The sequence below is a fragment of the Gracilinanus agilis genome, chromosome 1 (genome assembly GCF_016433145.1).
Source record: "Gracilinanus agilis isolate LMUSP501 chromosome 1, AgileGrace, whole genome shotgun sequence".
NCBI lineage: Eukaryota > Metazoa > Chordata > Mammalia > Didelphimorphia > Didelphidae > Gracilinanus > Gracilinanus agilis.
The window spans coordinates 786,988,392-787,000,045 of record NC_058130.1 but is presented as its reverse complement, the minus strand read 5'-3'; the positions used below and the strand labels follow the sequence as shown (position 1 = coordinate 787,000,045).

General features: G+C 35.7%; 1 protein-coding gene across 1 annotated transcript in view; it reads right to left on the bottom strand.

The window, feature by feature from the left end:
• Positions 1 to 11,654, bottom strand: part of LOC123232467 (vomeronasal type-2 receptor 26-like) — a 51,177-nt gene that overhangs the window by 21,755 nt on the left and 17,768 nt on the right. The window contains exon 4 of the mRNA XM_044658924.1: positions 5,828 to 6,055. Within this exon, the coding sequence (XP_044514859.1) occupies positions 5,828 to 6,055 (228 nt within the window). The remainder of the gene's footprint in view (positions 1 to 5,827; positions 6,056 to 11,654) is intronic.

Below are 11,654 nucleotides of genomic sequence, written 5' to 3'. Positions count from 1 at the left end.
ATGCATTGCTGGTGGAGCTGTGAACTGATCCAGCCATTCTGGCTGGCAATTTGAAATCATGCTCAAAGGGCTATAAAAGACTGCCTGCCGTTTGATCCAGCCATACCATTGCTGGGTTTGTACCCCAAACAGATCATAGATAAACAGACTTGTACGAAAATATTTATAGCTGCGCTTTTTGTAGTGGCAAAAAACTGGAAAATGAGGGGATGTCCTTCAATTGGGGAATGGCTGAACAAATTGTGGTATATGCGGGTGATGGAATACTGTTGTGCTAAAAGGAATAATAAACTGGAGGAGTTCGAGGCGAACTGGAGAGACCTCCAGGAACTGATGCAGAGGGAAAGGAGCAGAGCCAGAAGAACATTGTACACAGAGACTGATATACTATGCTAAAATCAAATGTAATGGGCTCCTGTACCAGCAGCACTGCAATGACACAAGACAGCTCTGAGGGATTTATGGTAAAGATGCTACCCACATTCAGAGGAAGGACTGCAGGAGAGGAAACATATAAGAAAAACAACTGCTTGAACGCATGGGTCGGGGTGGACATGATTGAGGGTGTGGACTCGAAACTACCACACCAATGCAACTACCAACAATTTGGAAATTGGTCTTGATCAAGGACACATGACAAAACTAGTGGAAATGTGCATTGGCCATGGGTGGGGGGAGTGAGGGGGTCAAAGGGGAAAGGAGGAGCATGAATCATGTAACCATGTTAAAAATGAATATTAATGAATGTTTGAAAAAAAAAGAATTATTGGTTTACCAGAACATCATGATAAAAGAAAAAGTTTAGATAGCATTTTACAAGAAATTATCAGAGAAAATTGCCCAGAAATTCTTGAACAAGAGGGAAAAGTGGAAATTGAGAGAATCCACAGATCACCTCCTACATTTAATCCACAACTGACAACTTCTGGGAATATTATAGCCAAATTCAAAAACTACCAGACCAAGGAAAAAATATTACAAGCTGCCAAAAAGAAGTCATTCAGATATCAGGGAACCACAGTTAGGATAACACAGGATCTGGCTGCATCTACATTGAAGGACCAGAAGGCATGGAACACAATATTCAGGAAATCAAGATAACTGGGTCTACAACCAAGAATCAACTATCCAGCAAGACTAACTATATTATTACAGGGAAAAGTATACTCACTCAACAAAATTGAGTACTTCCAAACATTGATCAAGAAAAAACCGGACTTAAATAGAGAGTTTGCTGCCCAAACCAAGAACTTAAGAGAATCAACATCAGATAATTAAGAGAATGGGGGGAGCAGAAAAAAATTCTTTTCTTTAAGGGACACAACAAGATTAATCAATTTATATCCCAAGAAGAAAAGAAGGTATTGGCAAATACTAAAAATTATTATTACCAACAGAGTAACTAGAAGAAGTTTACATAGAAGGAACAGGGACAAACTGTATAGGATGAAATGTCAAGATATATATATATGTGTGTGTGTGTGTGTGTGTGTGTGTGTGTGTGTGTGTGTGTATGTATGTATAAATATATACAAAACTGGAGGGGAAGAAGATAACAATAAGAAAAAAAGGAAATCAAACAAAAAGGAATAAATGTATATTCCATAAAGAAGCATGTTGGATCAACAGGGAAAAATAACAATACACTGTAAGAGTAAAGAGGTTATAGAGAGGGAATATTCAATACTTAAGTGCATTGAAATCAACTTAGAGAAGAACAATCAGATCCATAGGGGCAGAAAATTGATTCATGCCCTATAGAGAAGTAGAAGGGTAACAAAGGGACTGGTAGAAAGGGAAGCATTACTAGGGAGGGAGAGGGCTTGGGGGGGAGCACCGCATAGCTTTAAAGAACAATAAGAGGGGAATAAGAAGGGAGGGGGGAGAAAGGGAAGTACAACAAGGGAAGGGAATATAGGAACTGATTAAAAACAAAACACTGGTATAGAAGGAAACAGTGAAAGAAGAAAGGACAAGACTAAGAGAGAGAATCAAAGTGTCTGGGAATGCACAGTTGATAATTATAACTCTGAATGTCAATGGGATGAACTCACCCATAAAACGGAAGCAAATAGCAGAGTGGATTAGAAACCAAAACCCAACCATATGCTGTTTACAAGAAACACACATCAGGCAGACAGCCAGACATAGAATGAAAATGAGAGCATGGAGCAAAATCTTTTGGGCTTCAAATGAGAAAAAGAAGGCAGGGGTGGCTATCATGATCTCTGACAGAGCCAAAGTGAAAATATATAAGGTTAAAAGAGATAGGGAAGGTTACTACACCCTAATAAAAGGCAGTATAAACAATGAAAAAATATCAATACTCAATATGTATGCACCAAACGGAATAGCTTCCAAATTTCTAAAGGAGAAGCTAGTGGAGCTCAAGGATGAAATAGATAGCAAAACCATACTACTGGGGGACTTGAACCTTCCCCTATCAGATCTGGATAAGTCAAACCAAAAAATAAATAAGAAAGAGATAAGAGAGGTGAATGAAACCCTAGAAAAAATTGAGTTAATAGATATATGGATAAAAATAAATAGAGACAAAAAGGAATATATCTTCTTTTCAGCAGCACATGGAACATTCACAAAGATAGACCATGTAATAGGGCATAGAAACATGGCAAACAAATGCAAAAAAGCAGAAATAATAAATGTAAATTTCTCAGATCATAATGCAATAAAAATAGTTATTAGTAAGAATTCATGGACAGGCAAACCAAAAACTAATTGGAAATTAAATAATATGATTCCCCAAAATAATTTAGTGAAAGAACAAATCACAAAAACAATTAATAATTTCATTGAAGACAATTACAATGATGAGACATCTTACCCAAACTTATGGGATGCAGCAATACAGTTCTAAGGGGAAAACTGATATCACTGAGTGCTTATAAGTAACAAATTAGGGAGGGCAGAGGTTAAAGAATTGGGCATGCAACTTAAAAAACTAGAAAATGAACAAATTAAAAATCCTCAGATGAAAACTAAATTAGAAATACTAAAAATCAAAGGAGAAATTAATAAAATCAAAAGTAAAAGAACTATTGAATTAATAAATAAGACCAGAAGCTGGTATTTTGAAAAAACAGATAAAATAGACAAAGTACTGGTTAATCTAATTTAAAAAAGGAAAGAAGAAAACCAAATTAATAGTATCAAAGATGAAAAAGGACACCTCACCTTGAAAGAAGAAGAAGTTAAGACAATCATTAAAAACTATTTTGCCCAATTATATAGCAATAAATTTAGTAATATAGGTGATATGGATGAATATTTGCAAAAATATAAATTGCCTAGATTAACAGCAGAAGAAATAGAATACTTAAATCCAATATCAGAAAAAGAAATTGAACAGGCCATTAAAGAACTCCCTAAAAAAATCGCCAGGGCCTGATGGATTCACAAGTGAATTCTATCAAACATTCAAAAAACAGTTAATCCCAATACTATACAAATTATTTGATATAATAAGCAAAGAAGGAGTCTTACCAAACTCCTTTTGTGACACAAATATGGTACTGATTCCAAAGCCAGGCAAATCAAAAACAGAGAAATAAAATTATAGACTAATCTCCTGAATGAACATAGATGCAAAAATCTTAAATAGAATACTAGCAAAAAGACTCCAGCTAGTGATCAAGAGGGTTCATGATTAGAGGGATTTATACCAGGAATGCAAGGATGGTTCAACATTAGGAAAACCTTCCACATAATTGACCATATCAACAAGCAAACCAACAAAAACTACATGATTATCTCAATAGATGCTGAAAAAGCCTTTGACAAAATACAACACCCTTTCCTACTGAAAACACTAGAAAGTATAGGAATAAAAGGTTCTTTACTAAAAATAATAAACAGTATATATCATAAACCATCAATAAGCATCATATGCAATGGGGATAAATTAGAAGCCTTTCAATAAGATCAGGTGTGAAACACAGATGCCCATTATCACCTCTTTTATTTAACATTGTACTAGAAACACTAGTAGTAGCAATTAGAGAAGAAAAAGAAATTGAAGATATTAAAATAGGCAAGGAGACTAAGTTATAACTCTTTGGAGATGATATGATGGTTTACTTAAAAAATCCTAGAGAATCAACTAAAAAGCTAGTAGAAATAATCAACAACTTCAGCAAAGTTGCAGGATACAAAATAAATGCACATAAATCATCAGCATTTCTATACATTTCCAACACATCACAGCAGCAAGAGGTAGAAAGAGAAACACCATTTAAAATTGCCCTGGACAATATAAAATACTTAGGAATCTATCTACCAAAACAAATACAGAAATTATACAAACATAACTACAAAACACTTTCCAAAAAAGTAAAACTAGATCTAAACAATTGGAAAAACATTGAGTGCTCATGGGTAGGATGAGCTAACATAATAAAAATGACCATTCTACCCAAATTAATTTACTTATTTAGTGCCATACCTATCAAACTACCAAAAACATTTTTACTACATTAGAAAAAACTATAACAAAGTTTATTTAGAAGAACAAAAGATCAAGAATATCAAGGGAAATAATGAAAAAAACGTGAAGGAAGGTGACTTAGCAGTACCAGATATTAAGCTATACTATAAAGCAGCTGTCATCAAAACAATATGGTACTGGCTAAGAGATAGAAGGGAGGATCAGTGAAATAGACTTGGGGTAAGTGATGAAAGCAAGAGAGTGTATGATAAACCCAAAGAGCCCAACTTTTTGGGAGAAAAATCCACTATTTGACAAAAACTGCTGGGAAAATTGGAAAACAATATGGGAGAGATTAGGCTTAGATCAACATCTCACACCATACACCAAGAGAAATTCAGAATGGGTGAAAGACTTAAATATAAAGAAGGAAACTGTAAGTAAATTAGGTGAACACAGAATAGTATACTTGTCAGATCTCTGGGAAAGGAAACATTTTAAAACCAAACAAGAGTTAGAGAAAATTACAAAATGTAAAATAAATAATTTTGATTGTATTAAATTAAAAAGTTTTGTACAAAGAAAAACAATGCAACAAAAATCAAAAGGGAAACAACGAACTGAGAAAAAATCTTTATAACAAAAAATTCTGACAGAGTTCTAATTACTCAAATATTCAAGGTGCTGAATCAATTGTATAAAAAAACAGGGTATGCCCTTCTTTTGGGGAATGGCTGAACAAATTGTGGTATATGTTGGTGATGGAATACTATTGTGCTCAAAGGAATAATAAACTGGAGGAATTCCATGTGAACTGGAAAGACCTCCAGGAATTGATACAGAGTGAAAGAGCAGAGCTAGAAGAACATTGTACTCAGAGACTGATATAACTGTGGTAAAATCGAATGTAATGGATGTCTGTAGTAGCAGCAATGCAATGACCCAAGACAATTCGGAGGGATTTATGGAAAGGAACACTACCCACATTCAGAAGAAGAACTACAGGAGTAGAAACACAGAAGAAAAACAACTGCTTGGACACTTGGGTTGATAAGACATGATTGGGGATGTAGACCTGAAAAGACCACACCCATGTAACTATCAATAATGTGTAAATAAGTCTTGACTGGCCACACATATTAAAACCAGTGGAGATGCAAATTAGCTACAGCAGAGGGGGCCAGAGGTTTGAGGGGATGAAGGGGAAAGTAAAAACATGACTTATGTAACCATGGAAAATTTTTCTAAATGTAAAAAATTATTTAAAAAATAAAAAAGAGTTATTTGATGTCTTCCATTCATAAATATATTTAATGTAGAGTAAACCAAATAGAGCAAAAATTGGTGACTATGAGTGTAAATTTAACACTGAAAATTTCTAACCTTATTATCCATCCTGCTCCACACGATGGCATCCTCACAAATTTTAAAATCTTGTCCAAGTGGAGCTTTGGGGACAAATTGTCCCACTTTCACAAGTTCATCAATTTCCTTAGGAAATAATACATAGTTCATAATGGCATACTGAGCCTCAGAGCTTTTATTCTCATCCACAAAGACTTGGTCACCAGCACTGTTGTTAAATTGGATGTCTTTGAGGAAGTAATTCAGCTGAAAGGAAAAAGGAATCATTATCTGTGGGTGGTGCCTACTGGACCCATTTTGTAGTCTTATGGATTTTTGTGGTCTTGTTTAGAAGTGTGATACAATCTGGCTTTCTATTAGAAGATATGAAAAGGAACCTCTGGAAGCTACAAGTTTCCTTAAATCCACCAGCTTCAAAATTTCATTTTTGTCCTTCACTCCTCATTTTCTTTTGCCTCCATTTTCTAATCTGCTGCAAAGATCTGTTGATTTCTCTTTTGTAGTATCTCAAATAAGCCCCCTTCCTCTCTTCTGATACTGCCACAAGCTCATTATTTCACACCTGGATTGTCGCAATATTTATAGCCTCCTCTGGTGGATCTATCTGTCACAAGTCTGTCCTCATTCTAGTCCTTCCTCCATTCATCCACCAAAATAATTTTCCTAAAGGGCAGGACTGATCATGCCACTTCCATATTCAAACTCTAATGACTATCAACTTCAGAATAGCATACAAAATCTGTGTTGCATTCAGATCATATCATGTACTTATCCCTCCATTACTTTTCTGATTTCTTGTATTTTTATATCACTCCCCTGTCTCTAAGTTCTTGCTGTTGGGGAGCCTGAGGCTGATGGATCATTAAATTTAGAACTTCTTGCCTGAAGTAGAGCTAAAGCTGATTGGGTGTCTAAGTTAATTTTGTCACAAATATGGAAAGCCCATAAAAACAGATGAACACCATGTTTCCTAATGCTAAGCATCTCAGATAAGAGAAACAGAGTTATATAGAGTTTCCATGGTGATTGGTTTTGAGATCAAACTTCTGAAAGACCTTTACATGTGTACTTCTGGTTATAGGGATATTTCCAAGAATAAAATTAATAGTAGAAAGAGAATCTAGTTTTGGTTTTATAAATATAGATATATATGTCTTATAACACCTCTTACTTAGCATAAAGATATTATTAATATTAATATTATCATTCATCTCTCATTTTCCTAAGAAGACAAATGATGTCACAAGGTAATGCCTGACTTTATGCATGAAGTGGATTTTATTGAGGCAAAGTTGCATTAAGCTGCAAGCCTCACTCTCTTCCAGAGTTATCTAAGTCCAGTGGCAAGAGAAATATGAAGATAACTTGTTATGGCCTAGGATGCCATTGGCATCTTAGAGGTCTGATCAAGCCCTAAGTATTCTATTGTCCCTATTTCAGCCACTTCCATGGCCTTTGGAACAAAATATACTCATCTGTCTATTCTGCCAAGATAAGTCTTCACATGCTTGGCATAGACATTTCCCTGGCTCATCCACAGTAGGTTTGGGGCTGATGGATCACCTTTTACAAGATGTGGCTCTTTTGCTGAGATTATTTTACAGAGTTATATCCCCTGAGCATGCTACACATTCTCAGTACCATAGGTGAGAGTATCTAAATACTCAGCATTAGATAGTTTTGGTAATTAATCTAAGTTTGCCTGTGAAGGTCCAACCAAATTTCTGCCTCCCCACTATGCCACCCTATTTGTCTTCTTGTTCATGTCAACAAAATAAGACCATAGGAAAGAAAAAAATCATTGACCCAGAGGTACAAGTAACTATATTGGCTTTAGGTATTATACATTTCCAAGGATATTTACATATGAATTAGCTGACAAAGAACAAAGGAATGAAATTGGAACTTCAGATTAACAAGTCATAGTAGTCCATTTGGAGTCTCCAGAGTAGTAGTGTATTTCCAGTACCACTGGAATCATATCATGACTATTTGCATCTCTGCCTACTTGTAATGACATTGGTCATAGCAGTCCTTCAAATTCCACTCTACAAGTGGACTGCAGCTATAGTTATAAGCAAAGTTACCCCTTATTATGTGGAAATTTTATTCTAAAATATGCTTAACTACCAGTACAACTCTCCTTTAAAATGTAAAAATAATTTTTACAGCTCATGAAAAAAACAAACTACTTTCCCCACTGTATAATTAAAAATGTTGACTATAGCTTTAAAATGGATTTTTACTGAGGTATTTGTATTTAACTAAACTCCAAGAGAATATTTTTGAAAAGAGTATAACTAGACTGTCAATGCATTTTAAAAGGGAATAGAATCATAGAAAGAGGAAGTTTAATAGTCATATAGAAAAATGAAACTGTCAAGGTGAAGACTGTGTGAGGCATAGAAAGGACTAAGATAATTTCTTTCCTGAGAGACTGAGTAGCTTAACTGTCATGAGACAATCTACAGAATATTTTGAAGGAACTAAGTATATATCATCCTGTGAAAGTATTTGAGGGGAATTTTTTGTGGACTCATATCTGTAGAGTTTCCATGTGGAATTGTTCCCCACTTCCATCCTGATAAATATGAAAAAATCAACAGCTTCCATTAATGATTAAAGATCAATTCATGATCTGTTGGAAATTCTGGGAAGATGGTGGCTTAGAAATAGCAAGGCTTCAGACCTCTGTAAACACTTCAACACCAACCAAGGACAAAGGGCAAGGAAGTGTGCTAGTCTGGAAGGAGTGCCTCGCTAGCACAGCTGTGCAAGACTCAAGGCTTTGATCACAGACAGCAGGAAGGTGGATAGAGGAGAAACCCAGAGAGGGTGATCAAACACTCTTTCTTGCACTGCCCCATGCCCTTCTCCAGTATTTGACCTCAGGGCACTTTGAGCTCTGCAGATTAATTCCATCCTGGCTTAAACCTATCAATACAGCAGATAAAAAGTCTTCAGAGGGCAGGGAAGCTCCAACACCCCACCCCCATAGAGTACAGCAAAAGTAGCTGAAATCACATCTTTAGCTTTTACTACCAGCTGGGGAAGATCTGGTCTCAGGTCCCACTAACCTAATTAGTCAACAGAGCAGAGAAGAAGCCCTTCCAGGACTGAATAGCCCAAACCCAGAGATCAAGTAAATGATGACAGGAACAAGATTACAGCCAATTATGGGGGGGGAGAAAGAAAAATATGAGTAAACAATAGAAAAGGAAAAAAAGAAAAAATAATCAACAGCTTCTATCCAGGAATTGAAAAAAGAGCAAATATATCAGAGGAAGATCAAGGAACATCAAGCAAAAACACAGAAGCTCCAGGGAAATGGACACAGGCTTTGGAAGAAGTCAAAATTCAATTAATTCAAGAACTCAAAATTAATTTAACTCAAGAACTGAAAATTCAATTAACTCAAGAACTCAAAAAACAATCAAGAGAAGCTGAAGATAACAAGGAAAAGAAAAATACATGAATGTAAACAAGAAAATAGTGTCTTAAAAGCCAAAATTGACAAGCTTGAAAATGAGCAAAAAAGTGAATGATGACCTACAAAGAAAATTGGACCAGAAGAAGAAGGATGACCAAAAAGCCAGGGATTAAATTCAGTCTTTAAAAATAAAAATCCAACAACTAGAAGGAAATGACTTCACAAGGCAGCAAGATATATAAAATGAAATCAAAAGAATTGAAAGATTAAGGAAAATATGAAACACCTCATTGACACAATCAAGGATCTTGAAAATAGATCCAGGAGAGACAATTTGAGAATTATTGACAAAAGGAAAAGCTTGGACAGCATCCCACAGGAAATTATCCAAGAAAACTGCCCTGATATTCTTGAACAAGAGGGAAAAGTGGCAATTGAAAGAATCCACAGATCACCTCCTACATGTAATCCCCAACTGACAATGCCCAGGAATGTTATAGCTAAATTCAAGAACTACCAGACCAAGGAAAAAATATTACAAGCTGCTAAGAAGAAGTCATTCAGTTACTATGGAACCACAGTTAGAATAACACAAGATCTGGCTACATCTATACTGAAGGACTGGAAGGCATGGAATATGATATTCCAGAAAGTAAGGGAACTAGGCCTACAACCAAGAATCAACTACCCAGCACATATTCTTACAGGGGAAAGTATGGTCATTTAATAAAATAGATGACTTCCAAGCATTCATAAAGAAAAGACCAGGCATAGACAGAAAATCTGATGTCCAAACACAAAACTCTAGAAAATCACCAAAAGGTAATTAAGGGGGGGGGGGGATGAAAAAAATCAAAACTCTTTTTATGGGACCCAATAAGTTAAAATGATTTGTATTGTGATAAGAAAAGATTATATTGGTAACTCTTAAAAATTTTATTACCATTAGGACAGCTAGAGGAACTATACTTAGAGGGAACTGTGATAAATGGAATGGGATGAAATGCCAAGATATATACACATATGTATAAATATTTATAAAACTAGAGGTAAAAAAGAGGATAATATTAAGAGAAATATGAAAAGATACAAAATGGGATAAACTTATATTTCATAAAGAAGTGCATGGTGGGAGCAGGAAGAAGACCAATACATGAGGAGGATAAAGAGGTCAAAGACAAGAAATTCTTAAGTTGTACATGCTTTGGAATTGACTCAAAGAGAGAAGAACCATCAAATCTCTTGGGGGCAGAGAATTGATTTGGGCCCCACAGAAAAGTAGAAGGATAACAAACAGACGTGTGGAAGGAAGAAATACTAAGGAGGGAGAGTGTGGGGAGTAACTCAAAGAGACTCTAAAGGAAAATAACAGGAAAATATAAGGGGGGGAAGAAAGGGGAGGAAAAGGGGTGTGGATTAGGGGGAGTAATTAAAAACAAAACACTGGTATAGAAGGAAATAGTGAAAGACAAAAGGACAGGACAAGGAGAGGAAATCAAAATGTCGAGGAATACATGGCTGGTAATAGTAACACCGAAAGTGAATGGGATGAACTCGCCCATAAGACAGAGGCAAATAGCAGAGTGGATTAAAAACCATATTCCTATCATATGTTGTCTACAAGAAACACACATGAGGCAGGTAGACACAGAAAGGGTAAATGTAAAAGGCTGGAGCAAAATCTATCAACTGAGAAAAAGAAGACAGGAGTTGCAATCATGGTATCCAACAAAGCCAAAGGAAAAGATCTAGTTAAAAGAGATGGGGGGGGCAGCTGGGTAGCTCAGTGGAGTGAGAGTCAGGCCTAGAGACAGGAGGTCCTGGGTTCAAACCCGGCCTCAGCCACTTCCCAGCTGTGTGACCCTGGGCAAGTCACTTGACCCCCATTGCCCACCCTTACCAATCTTCCACCTATGAGACAATACACCGAAGTACAAGAGTTTAAAAAAAAAGAGATAGGGAAGGCAATTACATTCTGATAAAAGGCAGAATAGACAATGAGGAAATACCAGTACTCAATATGTATACAGCAAATGGTATAGCATCCAAATTTCTACAGGGAGATTAAGGAGAAAATACATAATACTATATAAGTGGGAGACCTGAACCTTCCTCTATTAGACCTAGTTAATCAAAACAAAAAATAAATAAGAAAGAGGTAAAAGAAGTGAACAAAATATTTTTTAAAATGGAGTTAATAAATATGTGGAGAAAAATAAATTGGGACAAAAAAGGAATACACCTTCTTTTCAGTAGCACATGGCACATTCACAAAGATTGACCATCTACTAGGGCATAAAATCATAGCACACAAATGCAAAAAAAGCAGAAATAATAAATGCAAACTTTTTGGATCATAATGCAATAACAGTAATTAATAGCAAGAGGTAAATCATAAATTAATTGGAAATTAAA